This window comes from Lipomyces oligophaga (genome assembly GCF_038497815.1).
Source record: "Lipomyces oligophaga strain CBS 7107 unplaced genomic scaffold V1516scaffold_3, whole genome shotgun sequence".
Lineage (NCBI taxonomy): Eukaryota > Fungi > Ascomycota > Lipomycetes > Lipomycetales > Lipomycetaceae > Lipomyces > [Lipomyces] oligophaga.
In genome coordinates, this window is record NW_027117787.1 from 1,357,121 (window position 1) to 1,379,081 (window position 21,961).

Genomic DNA, 21,961 nt, shown 5'->3' on the forward strand with positions numbered 1-21,961 from the left:
ACAATTTATTATTCGAAAAGGTAAATAGAACATAAAGATGGATGATAATTTATACGACGAGTAAGTGGCTAGTTGATTCTAATAATTTTGGACACTTCTGACAAGCAGGTTCGGGAATTTTATTGGAGATGCCGACGATTCAGATGCCGAGTCGCAAAACCAAGAAGAAGAGTACAACGATGATGATTATTTGAATGGTGAATCATATGTCAACCAAGGAACCGAAGATCAAGATCACGACAGCCTTGAAGATCATGGAGGTCAAAATTTGATGGAGATTGACACCGCGGAATCAACTGCAGTTATTCTTCATGAAGATAAACAATATTATCCTTCCGCAGAGGAGGTATACGGTCCAGATGTAGAAACGCTCGTCCAAGAAGAAGACACTCAGCCATTATCTGAGCCAATAATTGCGCCGATTAAGGTCAAGAAGTTCACTGTTGAGACGAGTGATTTGCCTCCAGTCTCATTTTCAAGAGAGTATTTAGTCGACATGATGAATTTTCCAGATCAGATTCGTAATATCGCCATAATCGGTCATTTACATCACGGGAAAACGGCCTTGCTTGACATGCTAGTTCAGGAAACTCACGATGTGCAGGATTTTAAGGGAAAACGACTGGGCGAGGAGATTAGATACACAGATACACATATTCTCGAGCGGTCTCGCGGTCTAAGCGTGAAGTGCGCGCCGATGACCTTGTTATTGCCTACTACAAAGGGAAAATCTTTATTATTTAACATTATAGATACTCCAGGCCATGTTGATTTCGTGGACGAGGTTGCGTGTGCCATGCGTGTTTGCGATGGTGTTGTATTAGTTGTTGACGTTGTCGAAGGAGTCATGGTCAACACTCGTCAAGTACTTCAGCATGCAATTTCAGAGGGACTACCGATTGTCCTGGTCATCAACAAGATTGACAGACTTATACTAGAATTAAAGCTCCCCCCCGCAGATGCATACTATAAACTACGATATTGTGTCGAGGCAGTCAATAAAGCAATTGTTGAGATTGCACCTGGATCAAACATTCGTCTCTCACCAGAAAAGGGTAACGTTTGCTTTGCGTCTACCAGTCTTGGTTGGTGTTTTACATTAAATTCGTTTGCACATATGTATTCCGGGGTTTACGGCGGCGGTGTTGATCCCGTGGAGCTGGCAGCCAGACTGTGGGGAGACATCTACTTCAATCAGGAAACACGAAAGTTCACTCGTCGGGGATTGGATTCGAAAAGAGCGTTTGTATATTTCATTCTTGAGCCATTGTATAAATTGATTGGATATACACTTGGCGAAGATGAGGACACGTTAAAACCGATGTTGACCGGTCTGGGAATCCATTTAAAGCCAGCTCAATATAAGCTAGATCCGAAGCTTCTACTTAAAATAGTTTGTCAGCATTTCTTTGGAACTTGCACTGGGTTTGTCGACGCTGTTGCCAGTATGATTCCGTCGCCGATCGAGAATGCGCAGAATAAGATCGAGAGGTGTTATACAGGACCTTTGGATACTGAAGCTAGCAAGCATTTACTTGCTTGTGACGCCCAGGGACCGACGATTGTTCAAATCGTAAAGCTATTTAACAATTCTGATGCGACAGAATTCTATGGTTTTGGAAGAGTGTTCAGCGGCACAATAACAGTTGGTCACCAAGTGCGTGTTTTAGGAGAAGGATATTCGCTAGATGACGAAGAAGACATGGTTTTCGGTACGGTCGAACAGATGTGGCTTTTTGAGACGAGATATAAAATGCCTGTTGGTGGAATTCCGGCAGGCAACTGGGCGTTGATATCGGGTCTAGACATGTCGATAGTCAAAACAGCCACAATAGTTGACCGCAAGACAGCCGAAGAAGTGTATATTTTCAAGCCGATCCAGCATATGACTGAGTCTGTGTTTAAAGTAGCTGTTGAGCCGATGAATCCGTCTGAGCTTCCTAAAATGCTTGATGGATTGAGAAAGGTCAGTAAAAGTTATCCCCTCTTGCAGACGAAAGTCGAGGAATCCGGGGAGCATGTGCTGCATGGCACTGGAGAGTTGTATATGGATAGCGTTTTGTATGACTTGCGGCGGCTCTACTCTGAGATCGAGATCAAAGTGTCCGACCCGGTCACACGATTCTGCGAGACGGTGATCGACCAGTCGTCAATCAAGCCAGTTGCGGATACGCCTAACAAGAAAAATACGATATCTATGATTGCTGAGCCTTTGGATGAAGGCCTAGCCGCAGACATTGAGTCCGGCCAGGTGAAAATGGACTGGCCGATAAAGAAAGTTGTGAATTTTTTCCAGACAAAGTACGATTGGGATGTTTTAGCGAGCCGGTCTGTGTGGGCTTTTGGTCCTGAAGACCAAGGTTCAAACGTGTTGATGGACGATACTCTTCCAAATCAGGTCGACAAGAAGCTTTTGAACAGCATTCGAGAGTCGATCAAGCAGGGGTTTCAATGGGCTGTTCGCGAGGGTCCATTGTGTGAAGAGCCGGTCCGCAACGCAAAGTTCCGATTAATGGATGTGTCCTTGGCCAGCGAACCTATCTATCGTGGAGGAGGCCAGATTATTCCGACTGCCCGAAGGGTGTGTTATTCTGCGATGATGACGGCCTCGCCGCGCTTACTTGAGCCGTTGTACTCCTTCTATATTACTGGTCCGGGCGACTGCATAACAGTATTATCCAAGATTCTCGAGCGCAGACGAGGGTTTATTTTGAAGGACGAGCCAATACCTGGCACACCGCTGCAGCAAATCACAGGCTCTATTCCAGTAATCGATTCATTTGGTTTCGAGAGCGACGTGCGTGTCGCTACTCAGGGCCAGGCTCTTGTCTCGCTTGTTTTCGAGAAATGGCAGGTCGTTCCGGGTGACCCGTTGGACCAAGAGGTTGTCGTTCCAACGCTTGCCAGCGCGAACGGTCAAGAACTCGCCCGCGACTTTGTGTTGAAAACAAGAAGGCGAAAGGGTTTAAGTGATGAGCCGACTTTTTATACATAGTCGGTGGTGTATTTTCGCCTTTGGGATATATTTTCTGAGTTGCAGGTTTCCACATCGAATTTATTAGACAGATCTAAGTTGCGAAACTCACGTTGTAGGATAGATTAAAATTAAAAAATTGTTATAATTGAATAAATTTCGCTGGCGAGTCTCGGCTTTGATGATTCAAAATTACGTCTCAATCTGGTTTGGAGAGGCGGGATTAGAAATCTGAACAACACTTTTTGCCGTTATCAAAATTTGATTTGGATTACAAGTTTGTTTCTGTTGTTCGATTGCATGATTACGAACAAGGATAGTGTTCGGTTATCGCTGAAAATCAACGTAAACTCCATTGGAGACGTCGGTCTCGCATTAAAATTCTGCCGTGTCATTGTTGATGGCTTGTCGGAAATTCAAATATGAGCCGCCCTTTAGAACTTAATGATCATCTATTAAATGTCAGGCCAAAGTACAGAGAGATCTGAGAGTCAAGAGAATGGACCGATACGGATTGAGCCACCTGGATAAGGCAGCTGGTACAAATATTAAAAACCTAATTCGAATAATTTACAAGCACTGCGAAATGGAAGGGAAGAAGACATAGGTGCAGCGACTCGGACAAGATTTTAATAACTTTGAATGAAAACCCAATCTGATATCTGAAATCATTGTTGCATTGTTATATGGTCGCGGAATTTATGGATGTAATACAAACTGATTTCTTACTTGGATGTACTTCTTCAGCTCGAAGGATCTAGGCTACCAAACATAGTCTACTTGGTAAATCAGGCGTGACGGAATGCCGGTTAAAGTAATCACAGGAAACTGTCTCAAGGTGACGGACATAATTGATAAGAGTACGGAAGACATTGTCTGCCTGGAACCTCTTCAGATGCCTGACAGACAAATCTCTATATGAGATTTTGATCGAATGCAAGAAACAGGTAATGAATAGAAGTGAAATTCTGATAATTTACAATTTGAAAGAATCAAAATTTAAGTAGTGTCGTATCAAAATGGACTTATTTAATACAAAAAAATAGATTTTGTTGAGATCTAAAACATCAAAACTAAAATATGACAATAGTTATGTGAGTAGACATAACCCGTAGTATCTTATGTCCTCGTACGATCAGTTCTGCGTGCGAATCCATGATCAGATACACATAATCTGTACACCACATAGCTACGTTGATAATCAATGTAATTAAAAAGATGAATTCTTTGCATTATTGGGTTCATGTGATATTCTATACTAAATCAGAATTTCTAAGCGACAACAGCACAGGATGGATCTGATCTATACTTATCAGAAACACAAGGAAGCACGCTTGAAAAACACATAAGATAGGAATGAATATAATCTGTAGGCTAACTATACAACACGACTACCAAACAATTTACAAGTCGGATATCAAAAAGAATGTGCAAAATGTAACGCGACACAGTACAATACGAAAACTAGTCTATGGATTAAAACGCAACGAGGCCAAGCGCGAAGCACAAAGTCACAGCGACGATGGGAAGGAAAGACATATCGAAGCCAAAGGAAGGAGGGAAAAGCAAGGAAGCCGCGGCAGAAGACGCTGATGCGGTGGAAGAAGAGGAAGAAGAGCTGGACGAAGAGGAGCTAGACGAAGAGGAGCTAGACGACAGGGAGCCCGAGGTGGCGGCAGAGCCGGACGCAGTCGCAGACGCAGAGGAGATAGAGCTGGAACGAGTACCAGAGGTAGCAGTAGATCGGGTAGAACTTGTGGAGCTGGCACCGCTTACGGTGACTCCACTAGGGTAGACATCTACACCGTCTGAAGGAACCCATTGGTTAGTGGGTCCGTCAGTTCCAAGAGCCTCGCCGGCACCGTCAGTCATATAAGCAGAGGCCTCCTCGGGTAAGCTTGGGAGGTTGTCGTCTGCCTCCCAGAGACCGGAAACATACGCAGGACAGTTGGAGGCCGGGTTGTCCTCTGAATAGCCACCGTCACCCGAAGGATTAGAGACTGAAGCCAGCATATTCTGGAGAATGGTGTACTCTGAGAGCAAGGTAACGTTGTCTGAGCCAGCGGTGACGTTTACGAGACCGTAGTCGTTAGCCTCCTGGACATACTCGTAGACAAGACCGCCAGAGTAGACTGCGGACATGTCGGTAGAGTAAATCTCACGGACCTCAGTGAACTCACGAGGGCGAACGAGATTGCAGCCGTACTCGGACAAGAAGAGAGGGATGGAGTAGTTGGAGAAGTTCTTGACCTTGACATTGTAGCCCGAGACACGGAAAGAAGAAGCGCCGCACCAGGAGTAGTCGTTCATGGCGAAGAACTCTGCACGGTCGGACTCGTCGCCGCAGTTGAGGAAAAAAGCCTGCTGGTAAATGTTCTCGGCGACATCAGCAGCAGCATAACCGACAGGAATATGACGATAGTCACGGGCAGAAATGTAAGCACGCATGTCGCGGATGACAGCCTTGAGAACGGTGGCCGTGTTTGTGGAGTTAACGTCGTTGATGACCTCGTTGGCAGCGGTGAAGGCGAGCAGGTTGGAGTAGTTTGCAAAAGCGTCGATGGTAGCGAAGTTGTGCTGGGCGAGAACGGCGTTGTAGGAGTACTTGGGGTAGTCTCTGGAGATGGCATCTTCGGAAGTTGCGACATCGAGAATGAGGTAGATGCCGTTGTCCTGGAGGAGCTGCATGCACTCGGAGTGGTCGGCGGAGTTGTCGACGTGGTAGACACGGATGGTATTCATGCCGAGGTCTTTAATGTAGGGAATGTCGCGGCCACAGACTGCGGAGTCCATGAGCGGGTCGGACGTGTCGCCATTTGCATCTGGCGGCTGGTAGTCAATGCCGCGAATGTAGAAGCGGTCGCCAGTGTCCGAGTCGAAGAAAGCGTTTCCTTTGACCTCGATGGCGGCGAGGTCGGCGACGACGGACGAAGCGAACGCGAGAGCTGCGAGAGCGAGAAGTTTCATAGTGCTGCTACTGCTGAGAGCTGCGAATAATTCTCTGCGAAACAATGGAAACCGGACGGAATGCCAATGCGGTGCTGTGGATACGGAAAGAAGAGAAGAAGAGAAGTGCACGACAGGGTAGAAGGAGGAGTGCGAGAAAAGGAGATTTTAAAAGCGCCCGCGAAACGCGAAAACATCAACAAAAAATATGCCCAGCCGACCGCACAGCGTGCCGTTCCATTGAGTCTGTGCCCAATGCGCCCCCATTTGCTTTCTCCCTGAAATAGAATTACGGTGATTACTATGTTCTATAATTTACGGTTTATAGTTTACGGTTTACGGTTTCCGGACTTCGCTCTTCTAAGCGTCTGTTGGGTTTATAGCGACTGTTACGATTGTTGCGATTAGCGATTTGCGATTGCTGTGTATGAATGTGGGACTCACGCGGAACTTCGGCGCTAGAAGGGCCGTTGCTACGAAGAGTCGCGCATAAGTCTGCCCAAATGTAAACAAACGCGCCCAGAAACCAGTTCTCGGCGTCACTTGGTCCATTCCGGTTCTCCTTGTACTACTGATTATTTGATTATGTGATTAACTGCTAGGATGATTATGTAATTGCACTGCCCTGTGAACGTAACTGATTTTCTCGGCAGGATTTATCGCGTGCGCGTCGATTGCTTGGGAATTTATTTTCTGACTTTGGCCAATATTGTCGTTTGTGTTGCAAAGTCCGGTGTTTGTGTAAGACTGCAGAATACCCTGATGGAAGTACCCCTTTTTGTAGTGTGTTCAGTGTTTTTTTGTGGTTACGGAACATATCTGCACACTCGTTCATTCGGTTCATTCTGTAAAACAGGTTGTCAACGAACCTCAATTTTTGTCTGTCGTGGTCTTCGTGCTGCGTTCTGTGTCGATCGTGCGTTTGGTCAATTTGTCTGTCCTACGGTATCTACTTGTTCTGTTCCTTTGCATTATGTAGTAGTCTCGACTAATACTGTGCTCTTTGTACTGTTACTGCTGGCTGGCTGCATATTCGCGTAGCAATCAAACGCGTGTGAATTCCTGCAACTCTCGGCATTGTCTCCTGCTTTGTTTCTGCCGTTCGTGTGAAGGCCATTGATGAAACGCTTGTCGTCTGAATTCAGACCTCAGTCTCTGTCCGGGATCGTAGCTACGTAAAACAGTGACAGCAAAAGGATAGGTTTTTGTCGTGAACAGCTCCACAGCGCCGTGCAAGCTAGATAAGCCAGACGAGCCGAACATGCAAATGCTATTCTCGACCGTGATCAGAAAACCCCTATGGCCCTATGGCTCAGTTGAGCCATAGTCCACAGAACTCTAGCTACAGAACTCTAGTTACATGCCGATGATCGTCTCCCACACGCCAAAATGCTGTCTGCTCCTTAGATCATCGGCTGACGGGCTGACGAGCTGCTGTTCTTAGTTAGCAGCGATCAAGAACGGCCAAGCAGCAAAACCCCTTCGAACAACAAAGTTCAGCTTAATCAAATGCTCATATACACGTATAATCTAATTCTATTGCTATTCTGTAGAGCTTCTTCGAATCTCCTTCCGCAAATATTGAATCTCAACTGCACATGTCTGCTCTTGTTCTCCACATAGTTGGTCAGCTGTCTGTCGCCCATCCCACCTAACGCAGGGACCGTCTCCGCAGTCTCTAGTTATTATCATCCCTAAATCTTCTCTTCCGTACAACACATGCTAATACACACACTCTAACTATCGCCCCGTCCCAATGCCCTTTATCCAGACACTGCTGCAACTACTTTCCACATGCATTGCCTGACTTCTCTAATCTGTACAGTGCTGTTCACTATAAATGAAATAAACAAATAAATATGTAATATACAGATCTCAATATTGATAATCTTCACTCCTTAAAAATTTGGGCACAGAGTCCGACGCCATCAGCCGATAGACTTGCATTCTGACATCGCTCAACAGCTCCATAATATGTCGCAGGTTCCGGACCCTGCTTTCCAATGACTTCGCCATCCCTGTCTCATCTGCGCCCGGAATCGAATCCCCGCTCGACTTCAACTTCATGTCGCCTTCGTCTTCACCCGTCTCACCCGTGCCCGCCGTCCCCGTCATGCCGTCTCGAACTCGTTGGCGAAGCCCATGGTCTATATTCACCTCCGACACTGCCCCTTCGGCAAGATATCCATTATACACTATCCACGCCTCCGAAATGCATGCATTCACCTTCGCTCGCGACTGAAACCCTGTCCGCTCCAGCTCCTCAAACTGGCTAATCACCTTTCCGCTCTCCTGGTAAAAATTCAAGTTCTCCTCGCAGTAATTCTTGGCCAAGTGCTCTCGGAATAGCATTTTCAGCGCCGGATTCGTTAGTATCCGGTCCATAGCCTGTCGCTGATCATTCACTGGTGTCGTCTCCCGTCGTACCGGACTCCGCTCTCGGCCCTCGCTCTTGGTACTGACTGATGGCGACAAACTCCGCAGACGACCTCCTCCTGCTGTGCCAGTTGCAGCTCCCGCATCTGATGTGTTGCGAACAGAAGCATTTTGTGTTTGCTGTTGCAGTTGGTGTTTTTGACGTTTCAGCTTCTGCTGGTGCTGATGCTGGTGCTGGTAATGATGCTCCTTTGAAAACTGGGACTCCACCTGGTTCGTAGCCCATTGCGACTGGTGCCATCCTATCTCTGTCATCTGATAATAGGTGTTTTTGTCGACTACAAAGCATTTCCGCTGCCGATCAATAGGAGCAATCAATTGTTGGCGCAGAATCGCATGCAAAAGCTCCTCCGCTTCCCCCTGATTCACGGCACTTGTGTTCTCCATCATCCACACAAGCGCATCCGCACCTGAAAAGCAATTCTTGTATTCCCGGAGCAAAATCCGCCGACTCTCGTGAACTTTAACTCCTTTGATTTCATCTTGCTCGCGGACACATGCCATTCCGTTGCTTGAACCGTACGCAAACGTACTCTGACTACTACCCGCCAGCGGATTAGTCGTCAACGGGTTGCAAGAAAAAACTACGGTTGTAGACCGCGTCAGACTCGTACCGTCGAACGGAATATCTACCGGCGATACCATTAGCGAAGTCGACAATGGCAGCGACGACGATGATGAAGAAGACGATGAGGATACAGACATTATCGAGTCCGACCAATCGCCGACGCTCTCTGTGTTCGGCCGCGGACCCATGAACCTTCGAAACAATATCTCAATCAAACTTTCAGACACTGAAATAAGATCAGTCGTCTGATCGCGCTCTAGCAAGATCAATCGCGGGTTTTTGTGACCACTTTTAGTACCCAGCTGAATGAGTTTCGGTGAAAGCGACACGCCGCTTCGCTGGCAAAACAATTCCACAACGGTGAGACCTTTCGCGGTGAGCTGAAATAGCATCTTCTTCTTGAACTTGTACGCCATGGAGTCGCTGGTCGTGAGACATTTAATCAATCTAGCTTCAAGAAAATTTCTCATCAAGTCTTCGCTGCCCTTCGCACCGACTTCATACGTTGTGATTGTAGTCGACGAAACAGCCTTTCCAGACTTATCCACTGAGCGTACTATCTGTTGAACTTTTAGACTCGCCAGACTTGAAACTGCTTCCTTCGCTGTGAACGAAAAGTGAAACATTGGCGAAAACAGTCCGACAGAATGACCTTCAAGTGGAATCGATGTAATCAAGGCACCGAAAATAGAAACGAGATCTTCGTAGAATGGTCGCCGGCACTTATTGTGGACCGTATAGTTGAACACACGTTCCGCTCTAACAAGCGTACGAGGACAATTCTCAGCCATTGGCGGCTGCAGCTTCGACGCTGTCGACCAATTTGCTGAGCCTGGTTGACCGCCTGGACATGACGGGGGCTCAGTATCCCGTAGAAACTGGACCAAAGGGGCTATCGACGAGGACGGCACAAGAGCCGGCAGAGGAGGAATTGCTCTGGCAGAGGTAACAGCCGGCGACGGAGGCGATGATGAGGAGGTTGAGGTTGATGACGAGCAAGTAGACGACGAAAGGTCAGGCGAGGAATCTGAGTCCGTAGAGGCAGAAGACTGACTGGCGTCGACGGAAAGACCAAACCGTGAACTCTGCGGGCGCGAACTCGGAGGACGGTCGAAGGCAAACCCGTGGCAGGTTTCTCGATGGTCGAGTTTGCCATCTCTTGGAAGCTCAACTCCAAACTCGCGCTGGAGGTCAAGATCGTAGTCCGACTGCATTTTGCGCTGGAAAATCGGCATGGGAAAAAACAGAGCGCGATATCTCCCGAGTCGCGATAAATATATTTGCGACCGCAAAACGAAAGTATCCTCTTTTTCGTGCGTTGTTGTCATCCCATTAAGGGCTGGAACAGTTGTTGGTGTGTACGCACCTAGACCATGATATGATATCTGGGATCGCCATCAATGCGCCGGCCGCTAATCAGTGCATGCCTCACCACGAGCAGTCCTGGATATTACGATTATGTTGCATGACCCTGCCTGTATCGCTGTGTGCACTATTACTATCACATAGTCACTTTGTGCCTGACAATCGATAATAATAGAAATCTCACTAACCGCAATGCAGCAGTGATAATGATATGCTTCTACTGCAATAGCAATATAGCATATAGTATACCACGATAATATCGAAAGCCAGTTATCAACGGTACAGCCTAATGCTTGAGTTCTCGCTTGTATTCACGGATCGAGGCATTCTCACGTATTCCGCTCTTCAGCCACTCCTCATGGACTGCCACGAGGACGAAACGAGGACGAAACTAAATTGTTTAATTTTGAATGCCCCAATTACGGCCGCGTCAATTTACGCATCAGATTATGCGTCAAATTGTACCTTCATCGACCCTAAATTAAATCCGCGATTAGACGCCAACCGTGCGCGCGCGTCCTGCGTCGCGCGGTTTCTGTACGCCGGCCCCATTCCCGGCAGATCCACACACGATTTGGGGCAACATGACAGAATTATAGTGAACGGCACCACTGCCTCACGATCGAACTAGTCACCAGATTAGCAAGACTGTTCAAGCCTATTTCGACTGTCCGCGACCCTCCTAATCCTCCCCCCCCAGATTCCCCGTCACCATCTGCCCCGCCCGCAGTTCCTCCACCGGTGCCACCACCTCCTGCCCCAGACCCCCCAATGCCACTGCTCCCCAGCCAGCTCGCACCCAAGGGACCACCGCCTGTTGCTGCATTCGGGTCCACAACCAGATCTGCCCGTTCAAGACCTTCCCAGATCTCAGCCGCCTGCTCGCGTGACCAGACTCGAAACGGCATCACGGCCGCTCCAGCTGCTGCTCCGTCGGTTCTCGCTTGGCTCGAAAGCTCGACGTATTCATCGTAGGCCACAGCAAAATTGACTGTAGCGTACTTTTCCTCCGCACGGGCTGCGCTGACAAGCAGCATCTGGCCCATCTCTGATAGTCCTGTCATTGGATTCACGTTAGTTGACGTCGTCGTCATCGTCATCGTCGTCTCTGCAGTGCAGGTTTCGAAATTGCTTACCTTCGACTCTCTCACTAGCGCCACCGCCAGCTTTCACGAGTCTTGAATCCTCAGGTTCAGGTTCAGGCTGTGGTTCAGGCTTTTGTTTAGGCTCTGCTTCAGACTCTCCTTCCACCACAGCTGGCGACGAGCGCAACTGCCGAATCCGCAATATCAAGTCGACGTGGGCAAGCCGTGGATCTCCGCTGAGATCAAATGTGCGTTCAATCATCGGTGAGATGCGATCATCGCTGATCAGTCTGTCCATCTGCGAATTCCATCGAGCCACCGCAGACGGCGATACACCACTGGCCGTGATCTCGTCCCGTCGACGGTCCTCTACTTTCAACGCCCGCGAGACGACTTTCCAAAATGACCTCTCGTCATGCGGCCGTCGTAGAACCAACACGCGGTGGCTGAACCTGCTCCGAACCCGCTTCTCGAGCATCTCCACAGCTGTCATCCGGTTGCTGACCCCAACCACACACATACTGGGCGCCTTCGTACTGCTCTTCGACGTGGCTGAATACCGCGGCGACTGTGCTGCGTCTAGAAGATTGTAGAGTAGCGTCTGCCGGTTTTGCATCGTTGCAAACCGTTCAAACTCCTCGAGAATGATAATAATAGAGACAACACTGTTCTCGTCATCTTCAACCCCCTCAGAATCCTCGCCCCCGTCAGTGCCGGCCTGCTCGACAGATTCGTCTAATCCAGACCGTCCCGATAGCATTGTCACCAATCTGTTGAGCGTCTGGTTAGCGCTCTTGCGGTGATATGATCGTTGTCCACCGCCAGATACACCAGCGGCACCGCCAGATACAGCGCCAGACTCGTCGCCGTCATCCTCGATCTCCTTCCTTCCTCGTTCCAGTTGTCTCGCAATTTCGTGCAGCGCAAGCTTGTCGTCTGTCTGTGCTAATCCTGACAGCCGAACAGTGATGAACTGGCCACGATATTTTCGGCGTAGCACATCTATCACCGACGAAATCAAGAGCGTCTTGCCACTTCCTCGTGGACCTAGTAGCAGCGCGGAATTTCCACCGTGTATCGCATTTCGAGCGCTCGAGGCAGGCATGGCCTGTGTAGGCGCAAGAATTGTGTATTCCAGTAGATGAAAGAGCTTTCTGAGGGGCCGTTAGCGATTGTCCCATACTTCTTGTAGTCTCTCGCAGCTTCGCGTAGCTTACCCGTATGCCTCTTCGTTGCCCTCGATCGAGTGCATCGACCGACCGTTCAACTGCGCAAGAACTTGCCGTTTGATAAGCGCCAGCTCGGACGGTGCGAGATCAGCAGTCAGGTCTTCATTGCTAAATGAAATCGTGGGCCTGATAGAATGTTCCTGTTCTTGGTTGAAGGAATCGATCTCGCTTGCCTTCCGTTTCAGCGTGGTAGATTTGGAACCAAGGTTTGGATCATCTTGCGAGTCCGATATATGGTAGTCGTCGCCATTTTCATCAATTGCATCATGTCTTTTTATTTCAATGTCATCGTCTTCTGGCTCTGCTTCTGGCCCAGCTGCAGATTGAATTGCTGGCTCAGCTACTTTTAGCCCACTCAACATTTCTAGTCGCTGATTAAACTCATTCCTTGCAATTCCTGATCCGCTTCCTATTCAAGTTAAAAAACATTGCTGAATCCATTTTCATATTTACCTTTCATCATCGACAATTCGTCGTCATCATCGTCGTTTTCTTTTTCATCCTTCTCTTCTGCTGGAACTTCACTTTGGTCTTGATCTTCGTCTCCTCGCTCCTGTCCTTGTCCATCTTGATCCAGCGTTGATCCGGTAGATTTGGAACTATTTTTAGATATATTATTTGAAAACTTTTGACTCAGCCAATTCATTCGTCCCGTTATATGTCTGTCATGAGAATAAAAGCTTTATATTATTGTATTGGTCGCTGTAGTATTGTGGTATTACACTAATCTAGAATCTACTCACAGAATAATGGTATTCGCGAACTTGAGTTGGCCCCTGAATGCTACAATCACGTGTGCGGGACTAGTACTCAAGCCTATCAAGAGCAAGTTTGCTTGGACAAATATCAAGGCAACTGCAGAGCGTACGGTCTAGTTGTTAATTGACAATTGCCCAATCTCGGTTCAATCAAGTAATCGACAATTAAAGCAGGAATTTTTGTGGGTCAACTAAATTGATTGCATTGATTGTGTTAGACCAGATTTGTGGGATCAAGCTTGTTATCGCTTATCTAGATTAGATTACACTTTGGGTAGAAGCCAGATATTTAAATTGAATAGCTATGTCAGAGACCGAAGAACCAATCGCTTTCGAAATCAAAAAGTTTGGCCTTGAGCCACTTGTCGACCCACCGACGACTGATTCAGCGATAAATCTAGTTCAAGATATTATTTCCACAGTTCCGAAAGAGTGGAAGGTGTCGAAAGCTAGCAACGACGCCTATTCGTCGACAGTGTACTGGAAATATATCGACGGAGAGCTTTGGTATCTTCGAACGTCAGTCCACGATCTATCCGAGAATGAGGAATTATACGACTGGTTCAAAAAAACACTTTATGAAGATCATTTTAATCATATGGTTAATTACTACGACGTCGTCAAGGAAGTTAACTTTGCAACTACAAAGGGCGACTGGGATGGCTATAATCTGAGCTACTCTTTGCCTGCGCCATTCGCAGACCGCGCAATTGCTACTTGGCTAATGACCCATACTCCAGAGGATGCGGACGATGAGACCTTTTACGTCGTTGCCACGCCGGCAGATATCCCACTACCTTCTGATGCAGTCACGCGAGGCGTCTATTCATTTTTTCACCGCGTTAGGAAAACAGAAGACAATAAAATTGAATGGGTTATGGGCCAGACGGTATACTATTCTCTTTTGGAGTTGATTGGCTGCGTACTAACTTAAAATAGAGTGATATGCGCGGTAATCTTCCCCGATGGGTCCAGAATATGTCGATTCCTGGAATTTTAGTATCCGATGTCGACGACTTCATGAAATGGCTGCAGAAAAACTACGGTTCCAGTGAAGAAGCTGAAGCTGATGTAGATGTAGAAGACGTATCGAAACCCTCTGAGGCAGATACTGAAGCATAGATTAATCGAATATTTACTCATTCGAACTATATAATATACTATCTATATTTAATGCTATTTGCTGTCTATTCCACCTGTACTATCTATAGCCTGTAAATAAGTGCGCCCAATATAGACGAGCCGCGAAGGTGTTTACTCCCAGCGCTGCTCACCATAGATACGGCATATCTGTGCAGACACATACGGCATACATACCGGAACAGGAAATTCGATGGGAGTTCTTCCCCGGCCCGGTTATGTGTGTCATTGGCGGCCATCTTTGGTCGGGCAGCCGGTCCACTTTGCCAGCTCAAAGGCAAGCTTGCGGACACTGTGAGAAAGCGGTAGAGCGAGACTAGTTCGGGTCCAGCAGACTGTCGGATCAAGTGGAAAATTCGCTAGGTACTCTATTCTGCCTTGTATTGTTATATACGCGGGGCTCTCATTGTCTGTCAGCTACGCGTCGATACCGATCCATTATCAGTCTCTAAACCAAGTCAGAGTCGAAATGGCATTTCTCTATCGTTTCTTGACTCAAAATGCGGAGCCAGCGACGCCTATCGGACCAACTACTGCCGGTGAAAGTCTTTCGAGAGCGACGGCTGAGAACATCAATGATTGGGAATCTGAGTTTGTTATGATCACCGCGAGCGATATCGACGCGTCGGATAACAACAACACTGTCTTCTTCTCAGAGTCGTCCGTGATAACTCTTGCGCGCGTGAATCCTCTTGGATCTTGCCCTGAGGTCTCTTTGATTTCTTCAAAGTTACCCACGCCGGGTGGGGAGACCTATCAGAATCTCTCGGTTCGCCCACTTAGTTATTCGGAGGCGCTTCGCAGAGGTATGACTTCTAATAGAAAATATAGATGGAGTCACTCCTCCCCACGTGTCTCCCATATTTCTCGTGCAGCTCGTGTGTCTGAAAATTCGGCACAGATTCAAGTGAATTCAGTAGTGAATGATAACGTGGACGACGATGAGGAGATCATGTTTCCTATGAGAAAGGAGCAGCATTCGCGCCATCGTGAACGCTCGCTGATTCATGATCGCCGAGCTCGTCAACGTTATCATGCTTAAGGTATTGGATAATGAAGAGCTGAATTCGACTAGTATTGGTATTGGTTTTTTCTCAATTGGTTGGTGTAGTCGGACAAGCGGAGTTAGGATTGTATTCGGATCATTGTTTGGTAATATAACTTGTCATATCCAGGTTTGAGACATTCTGTAACGTTATAATTGAACGTTTACAGTCGATATTGCTGTAATCTGTAAATGCACACTGCAAAAATAAGCAACAATTAGATGGATAAAACCATTTCACTGTTCGAATCAATCCATACCATATCGTGTATCTTCCGGTCACTCATAACATACAAAAACACCCAAATATATCTCACTGCACCTCCGAAACAATAAAATCGAATATTATCGGGACTTGAATTTTCCAATGTCATTCCAACCCATCCGATTCGTCCAGAAGAGACTACTTTCGCTGCGGAGAGCCAGAACTGCAATTTCTCGGCACTTGTCCAATTATGGACTTGGACTCGCCAATAGCCTCGCTCCCATTTTTGTGGGGGAAACGGATTTTTGTTCCTGTTTCGGTGGATTTCGATGATTGAGCTGAAAAAGTCTCGTTTGTGAAATATCGCACAGAGCTGAGTATGCAGAATCGGAGTTATCATACAGCTCTGCTCATCTAGATCAATAACCGGATATGTGCTGTCTTCGCTAAAATATTGTCTGGGATAGTATATTTCCTTCGGCTGATTTAAGAGCAATTGGAATAGAGAAGTTGCGTCGTGATGATGAGATACATGATTGACAGATCTACTTGAAGTGCAATCAGATGTGATAATATCGTCAAGTACAACTTCGGAATCATTCTCCAAAAAGCTTAAAACTTCATTACAACTAGGAGGTATGTCCAGGATGCGATAGGTTTCATTTCGCGAATCATAGCTTGGAAGAGTGAAATGCTGATCAATAAATAGATGTCGATATCCCTGGACGTGCACGTGAAAAAGTAGAACTCTTTTTGCAGCAACAAAGTTAATGACAGCCTCTGCTATTTTATTCATAGCAGTAATATCGGTCAGATTCACTTCCCCTTGGCTGTCCAACAATTCAGCAGGATCTCCTTGCGTTTGATTACTTCGAGCTGAAAAGCTTCCATCAGCAATTGTAGTTTGCGTACTGCATTCGGACTTGTTTGAAATCGGATGGGCCTCCATCTAAAAACCATATATATCACCGTATTCTTTCGACATCAAGCATTTTTATATCATTTCTCTAAGAACTTATGTCATTATAATATCAAGTTAATCCATAAATATTTTTGATTGAATGATATCATCCCTACAATTATTTATCACGTGCTAGTTCCCAATTGGATGACTAACGAATAATTTTACCAAGCAATATCAAACGTGTACTGCCTTTATCTAGCAAGTTTAGCCGATACATAAATAGAAGCCGGATATAGATAGAACGGAATTAGCTGCACTAGGCTAATCGAAATAGAGGATTTGTATGACAGTTTGCATAACGAGCAGACGGACTTTAAGGTTGATTCCGCGACTGAGGAAGTCGACCTTTCTATTATCTCATTTTCTACTCGAGAGTCGATATTTTTCCACAAACATGACGCAGCGAACTAGTATTGCCGCCACAGATTTTAAAAGTGCGTATTATTTTATTGTGTTTTTGCTGGAAGGAGGGAGTATTGATGGACGTTAGGTGACACGGTAACAACGCCTACAGAATCGATGCTTCAGGCGATGTTGACTGCGACACATGGCGACGACGTGTACAAAGAAGACAAGACGACGAACGCACTGCAGGATCGTGTTGCGCGGATGGCTGGAAAGGAGGCCGGATTGTTTGTGGTGTCCGGAACGATGGGCAACCAGCTCTGTGTGCGAGCACATTTGCACCAGCCGCCCTACTCGATTCTCTGCGATTATCGCGCCCATGTGTATACCCATGAAGCAGCAGGGTTGGCGATGCTGTCACAGGCAATGGTAACGCCCGTACATCCGAAAAAAACATTGTATATCACTGCTGAAGATATTGCGTCATATTTGATTCGTGAGTGCATTCTTGGCTACTCCTTACTGATTTCGCTAACCAAATAGTTGGCAATGACATCCACACAGCACCAACGCGAGTCATTTCACTTGAAAACACGCTTGGCGGTTCGATCATGCCAATTGACGAGATTGCGAAGATCTCCGCCCTCGCAAAGAAGCACAATCTGAAACTTCATCTGGATGGTGCTCGACTCTGGAATGCATCTGCAGAGACCGGAATTCCCATCTCGGAGTATGGTAAATACTTTGACTCCATGTCATTATGTCTCTCGAAAGGTATCGGGGCGCCGGTTGGTACTGTTATTGTTGGTGATAGTGCCTTAATTGAGCGAGCAAACTGGTTTCGCAAACAACTCGGTGGGGGAATCCGGCAGGCAGGTTTACTAGCTGCTGCTGCGGACGTCGCATTGACTGAGATTTTTCCCGACAAACTCAAAGCAACGCATCAAGTCGCGAAGAAGCTAGCTCAGGAAATTTCTGATGAGCTCGGCATAACATTCCAGATTCCTGTGGAAACCAATTTCATCTTTCTTGACCTCGACAAAGCAGGCATTGACCCACAAATCCTCGTTGAAGAAAGTACGAAGCTGGGTATCACGGTCGTCGGCGCCCGCATCACAATACATCATCAGACTTCCCCGGAAGCAATTGAAAAGCTGAAGCAAGCCTTGAGAAATACAGTAGCTGTTGCAAAAGAAAGACCACGGTCAGAACCGGATGGAATTGCCTTCAGTTCGGTCTACGATAACATTGCGCCTGATTTCATGCAGAATTGATTTTCTAACTCACTACATTACTTATAGACTAAATAGATTGGTATTGAAAATATAGAATTAATGAAATATTAATAGCACAAGAATTAGAACCATTTTTTCTTTGCATGCAAAGAAATGGAAAGCTTTTCAAAATGCTCCATTTCTTCGAAACAGTTACGGCCCCATTCACAACCAGCCATATTGACGACAAAATCGCGGTCTTTTTGGTCATAAAATATTCGATTGTCGCCCGCTTGTTCAGCACAGGCGCCAGGTGGAAACGAGTTAATCATTCGCTGCGGGATAAACGATGTTCCACTGCGAATCCATGGTTGGCCAATATATAAGTGTTCCTAGACCATTAGGTTTTATTCACGCAAACCCAAAATGAATACTTACTAGCGCATCTTGTTCCTTATGCTCCCATTGCATGTGTCGCTGCTCGTAAAAAACTGGGTCCCACCAGAGGTCGAGTAAGAAATCTGTCCAGTCACTGCGACGAATGAAGAAAGATCCCAGATTGAATCCACCACAATCTTGGGGAATCACCAGATTAATCTGATGATTTGGATCGACAAATGGAATGTCGACAGGGATATTCAATGGATTGTAATACGAGAGCGTCCGATAAGTCGTGTTTTCAATCTTATTGAACACATGTCTTTCTAACGAAATCTGCGGTTCCATAATAAATGTGTGTAAATCCAACCACCAGAACCATTCTGCTTTCGGATATTGTTTCATCGTTTGCCGTATCACGTCGACTTTTTCCCATGATTCTCGCCATTCCTGTTGTGTTAATCGTGGAAATCAGTTCGGCAAAGCCAAAAGCTGATTGACACTTACATGTGCATACCGTTTCTTGATTGACATATCTTGGATAGCCAAGTCGTATCCTAGACCGTCAATGATTAATTCAACCAGAATCAGAATAAATCGAAGCCACTCACCATGACGATTTGCGTACGCCTTCTTATTCGCTATACTCGACTTTTCGAGTGCCCATTCTTTGGGTGCTTTCCAATGCATCACACCTCCTCCTTGATTAACGGCCAATATGATTACAAATTTGCTAGATCCCCATCTGAATAACGACGGCGACGGTAAGAACGACAATCCATCTTCGGACAGGAAATGGAACGCGACCAAGAATGCCAGTACAATGAGTAATACCACGCGACGTCGGAAAATTGTGCTTCGAAGTCGTTGCATAAATAACCGGATCCGCATCAAAAAACGCGACGTCTTTGAGGAGGGCGAAAACAGTGAGTCTTCTTTATCTTTCATTGTGTATTTTTGATCAGTGAAATTCTGTCACGGTCTTCTGCCGCTATTGAGCTAGATTGTACTATCGATTCCAGTATTATCTTATCTTATATGATCATATTATATAATTTAATATAACAGTAAAATGCTATATCTAAATCAGTATCTGATAATATATTAAAAGGATATGATAAAGCATTTTAGAGAGTATTAAAACAAATATACCTATATTAGAATCATGATGGATGCCCCTAACCTCCCAATCTACAATAGGCAAAAGATAAACACATGGAGTTCAAAAATAATCCGTATTAGACCCATAAACAACTCAAAATATCAAAAAGCATCTTTGAAAACGGCAGGATCGACGCCCGGAACTACTTTATCCACCAGATCACGACGATCCATGGCCAGAAAAACCCGACGCAAAGTATCGAGCAAATTTGTCGACTCGCTAGCGAGAATCTCATCATCTGGCAGATTACCCTCCAAAATAGGCACACGATGCATTTCAAGGGCACTCAAAAGATGTTGGACGGCTTCCTTGTAGCAGCCGATGTTGATGCAGGACACACCGAGATTATATCTTGCGCGTACAAAAGAGGGCCTCAATTCCAGTGCCTTGTAGTAGGCCTCGATGGCTTCTTCCGACCGTTGTGAGTTCGCAAGTGTGGCCCCTAGTCGGTTCCACAGTAAAGGGTCATCTGGACGGACGCTCAGAGCAGCAGAAAAACAGTCAACAGCTTTGTCATAGTCTTCTTTTCCGTAAAATAGCACACCAAGTCCAACTTGCACATCCGCGTCCATAGACAGGCCTTCCGGAGACAGCTGGGCTGCACGAATAAAAAGTTCTGTTACGCGTTCATGTAACCTAAACTGATCGGTGTCAGCTAGTTGTGGTTGCTGTCCACGCGCTTGGTTGACGACATCCGGATGCTTAGTAGCAATCCATTTCTCCAACGTGGCGTACGCGGCGTTTTCATATCCTTCGTTAATGTACGACACAGCCAAATTCATAAGTGCAGCTTGGTTGTTCGTGTCCAGCGCTACCGCCCGCTCTAGCGCTCGAATAGCTGGATCCTCTTTTTCATTCTGCGCCTGCACAGCTCCTAGAAAACTCCACGCCTGAGCATGACCATTATCTTTCTGCACAGCTGCTTCAAACGCCAGAGCAGCCTCGCTCAGATTACCGCCAGATTCCAGAATCCGCACACCTTCTTCAAAAGGATCTATATTCTGATTTTCCACATATTTGTTTTCAGGCTCAAAATGATAATCACCGGCATCGGCACGCGTAGCACCATACTCGTCGAAATCTGTATCCCAAGGCATCTTCATTTCGCCGTCCTTGTAGCTATCAAAGAGCTCTGACGCATTTAAACCATCCATCTCGGCCAGCATATCTTCATTGTAGAACTTACGTAGGATCTCATCACGGTTTGCGAGATCTATTCGTTCTTCCGTGCGCATCCGCTGCACATCTGTCCAAACTTGCTCTAATTCTCGGTCAGCCGATCTCCGTAAATCATTGGTTTCAGTCTGAACCGGGTCGGCTGCCGTAGTTTCGGCTGCTTCGAAAGATTCGAATTGCTTTTCCCAGTCTTGGCCCTCAAGCTCTATCACTTTGCCTTTGCCTTTGCCATTTTGTTCTGTGTAGATCGGATTAGAATTTATACCCATCCCGAGTGGCATTCCCATTCCCATTCCCATTCCCATTCGTCCTTGAAAAGGTGATCCCACCATATGCAATGGGTTATAGCCCCATTGAGAGAATCCCGCCGACGACACTGGGATCTGTTGTGTCTGAGCCTGAGCCTGAGCCTGTTGTGTTTGAGCAGATGTCTGAAACTCCATAGCCCACCGCGGATCAGCTAAAGTTGTCGATCCAGACATGACAGAGGGTCCTTGTAGCTGCTGATGCTGGTGTTGGATACGTAAAACCTCGCGACGCATTTCGTCGAGTGCAAAAGTATTCTCTACCGGACCTGTAGCTCCATTCTGAGCCATGATCCGGTTCATCATCTATTCCATTAGTCAATATCCTGTGCATATCCCGCATATCCGCACTACATGCTATCAACATACCTCAGTATCAGAACTCGCCATCGGCACACCTCGCGTCAGTCTCATATTCACTCCAGGCGCATTTGAACTCTCGCCGCCAACTTGTCCAGTCACTCGATCTCTTTGTAACGACCTATCTTCGCCGACATGTTTTGTAAACTGAGATAAAGGATTGCGACCTGTTGAGCATTCTGCACCGGCAAATGACATTTTCACTATCTTTTGTATTTGTTATTATATATCATATAATTTGATACTTTTACAAATTTCGTACCAGCGCAATGATGATATATTGGGCCGGATCGTGTGGGGTCGCAC

The 21,961-nt window shown here is 46.5% G+C and overlaps 9 protein-coding genes across 9 annotated transcripts; 3 read left to right on the forward strand and 6 right to left on the reverse strand.

The window, feature by feature from the left end:
* Positions 1 to 37: 37 nt before the first annotated feature.
* On the forward strand, positions 38 to 2,995 carry V1516DRAFT_685098 (P-loop containing nucleoside triphosphate hydrolase protein; the record flags this gene model as incomplete). Its single annotated transcript, XM_066923598.1, has 2 exons — positions 38 to 60; positions 109 to 2,995. 2 exons carry the CDS (start codon positions 38 to 40, stop codon positions 2,993 to 2,995), a joined length of 2,910 nt encoding a protein of 969 aa, XP_066778306.1.
* A 1,158-nt stretch (positions 2,996 to 4,153) lies between these two features.
* Positions 4,154 to 6,312, reverse strand: V1516DRAFT_287907 (Glucanosyltransferase-domain-containing protein). The gene has a single exon (XM_066918861.1). It carries the CDS (start codon positions 5,939 to 5,941, stop codon positions 4,451 to 4,453), a length of 1,491 nt encoding a protein of 496 aa, XP_066778307.1. The 5' UTR covers positions 5,942 to 6,312; the 3' UTR covers positions 4,154 to 4,450.
* A 1,483-nt stretch (positions 6,313 to 7,795) lies between these two features.
* On the reverse strand, positions 7,796 to 9,715 carry V1516DRAFT_621729 (uncharacterized protein; the record flags this gene model as incomplete). The annotated part of the gene is made up of 3 exons (XM_066919541.1): positions 7,796 to 8,396; positions 8,562 to 8,890; positions 9,086 to 9,715. 3 exons carry the CDS (start codon positions 9,713 to 9,715, stop codon positions 7,796 to 7,798), a joined length of 1,560 nt encoding a protein of 519 aa, XP_066778308.1.
* Positions 9,716 to 11,008: 1,293 nt separating this feature from the next.
* Positions 11,009 to 13,323, reverse strand: V1516DRAFT_636461 (origin recognition complex subunit 4 C-terminus-domain-containing protein; the record flags this gene model as incomplete). The annotated part of the gene is made up of 4 exons (XM_066920029.1): positions 13,057 to 13,323; positions 12,592 to 13,012; positions 11,426 to 12,528; positions 11,009 to 11,346 (listed from the first exon to the last, which is right to left on the reverse strand). Coding segments are annotated over exons 1-4 (2,055 nt in total), but the record flags the coding sequence as incomplete, so codon positions are not given.
* Positions 13,324 to 13,460: 137 nt separating this feature from the next.
* On the forward strand, positions 13,461 to 14,562 carry V1516DRAFT_636463 (uncharacterized protein). The gene is made up of 2 exons (XM_066920030.1): positions 13,461 to 14,250; positions 14,301 to 14,562. Exons 1-2 carry the CDS (start codon positions 13,666 to 13,668, stop codon positions 14,481 to 14,483), a joined length of 768 nt encoding a protein of 255 aa, XP_066778310.1. The 5' UTR covers positions 13,461 to 13,665; the 3' UTR covers positions 14,484 to 14,562.
* A 1,031-nt stretch (positions 14,563 to 15,593) lies between these two features.
* V1516DRAFT_287791 (uncharacterized protein) lies at positions 15,594 to 16,801 on the reverse strand. Its single transcript, XM_066918860.1, has 2 exons — positions 15,807 to 16,801; positions 15,594 to 15,745 (listed from the first exon to the last, which is right to left on the reverse strand). Exons 1-2 carry the CDS (start codon positions 16,698 to 16,700, stop codon positions 15,644 to 15,646), a joined length of 996 nt encoding a protein of 331 aa, XP_066778311.1. The 5' UTR covers positions 16,701 to 16,801; the 3' UTR covers positions 15,594 to 15,643.
* A 308-nt stretch (positions 16,802 to 17,109) lies between these two features.
* On the forward strand, positions 17,110 to 18,334 carry V1516DRAFT_663785 (pyridoxal phosphate-dependent transferase; the record flags this gene model as incomplete). Its single annotated transcript, XM_066920543.1, has 3 exons — positions 17,110 to 17,149; positions 17,206 to 17,556; positions 17,604 to 18,334. 3 exons carry the CDS (start codon positions 17,110 to 17,112, stop codon positions 18,332 to 18,334), a joined length of 1,122 nt encoding a protein of 373 aa, XP_066778312.1.
* V1516DRAFT_673682 (galactosyl transferase GMA12/MNN10 family-domain-containing protein) lies at positions 18,314 to 19,788 on the reverse strand. The gene is made up of 4 exons (XM_066921952.1): positions 19,264 to 19,788; positions 19,160 to 19,209; positions 18,713 to 19,102; positions 18,314 to 18,666 (listed from the first exon to the last, which is right to left on the reverse strand). Exons 1-4 carry the CDS (start codon positions 19,598 to 19,600, stop codon positions 18,418 to 18,420), a joined length of 1,026 nt encoding a protein of 341 aa, XP_066778313.1. The 5' UTR covers positions 19,601 to 19,788; the 3' UTR covers positions 18,314 to 18,417.
* V1516DRAFT_673687 (uncharacterized protein) lies at positions 19,789 to 21,913 on the reverse strand. The gene is made up of 2 exons (XM_066921953.1): positions 21,665 to 21,913; positions 19,789 to 21,601 (listed from the first exon to the last, which is right to left on the reverse strand). The coding sequence occupies exons 1-2, from the start codon at positions 21,851 to 21,853 to the stop codon at positions 19,916 to 19,918; spliced, it is 1,875 nt and encodes a 624-aa protein (XP_066778314.1). The 5' UTR covers positions 21,854 to 21,913; the 3' UTR covers positions 19,789 to 19,915.
* Between the last annotated feature and the right edge of the window lie 48 nt (positions 21,914 to 21,961).

Bases quoted from the DNA above. Each gene is read 5' to 3' on its own strand.
- V1516DRAFT_287907 (XM_066918861.1), bottom strand. From the start codon at position 5,941: ATGAAACTTCTCGCTCTCGCAGCTCTCGCGTTCGCTTCGTCCGTCGTC.
- V1516DRAFT_636463 (XM_066920030.1), top strand. From the start codon at position 13,666: ATGTCAGAGACCGAAGAACCAATCGCTTTCGAAATCAAAAAGTTTGGC. The intron at 14,251-14,300 runs GTATACTATTCT...AACTTAAAATAG, and splicing joins AATGGGTTATGGGCCAGACG to AGTGATATGCGCGGTAATCT.
- V1516DRAFT_287791 (XM_066918860.1), bottom strand. From the start codon at position 16,700: ATGGAGGCCCATCCGATTTCAAACAAGTCCGAATGCAGTACGCAAACT. The intron at 15,746-15,806 runs GTATGGATTGAT...TTATTTTTGCAG, and splicing joins ACCGGAAGATACACGATATG to TGTGCATTTACAGATTACAG.
- V1516DRAFT_673682 (XM_066921952.1), bottom strand. From the start codon at position 19,600: ATGAAAGATAAAGAAGACTCACTGTTTTCGCCCTCCTCAAAGACGTCG. The intron at 19,210-19,263 runs GTGAGTGGCTTC...TTGACGGTCTAG, and splicing joins GGCGTACGCAAATCGTCATG to GATACGACTTGGCTATCCAA. The intron at 18,667-18,712 runs GTAAGTATTCAT...CTAATGGTCTAG, and splicing joins ATAAGGAACAAGATGCGCTA to GAACACTTATATATTGGCCA.
- V1516DRAFT_673687 (XM_066921953.1), bottom strand. From the start codon at position 21,853: ATGTCATTTGCCGGTGCAGAATGCTCAACAGGTCGCAATCCTTTATCT. The intron at 21,602-21,664 runs GTATGTTGATAG...CTAATGGAATAG, and splicing joins TGGCGAGTTCTGATACTGAG to ATGATGAACCGGATCATGGC.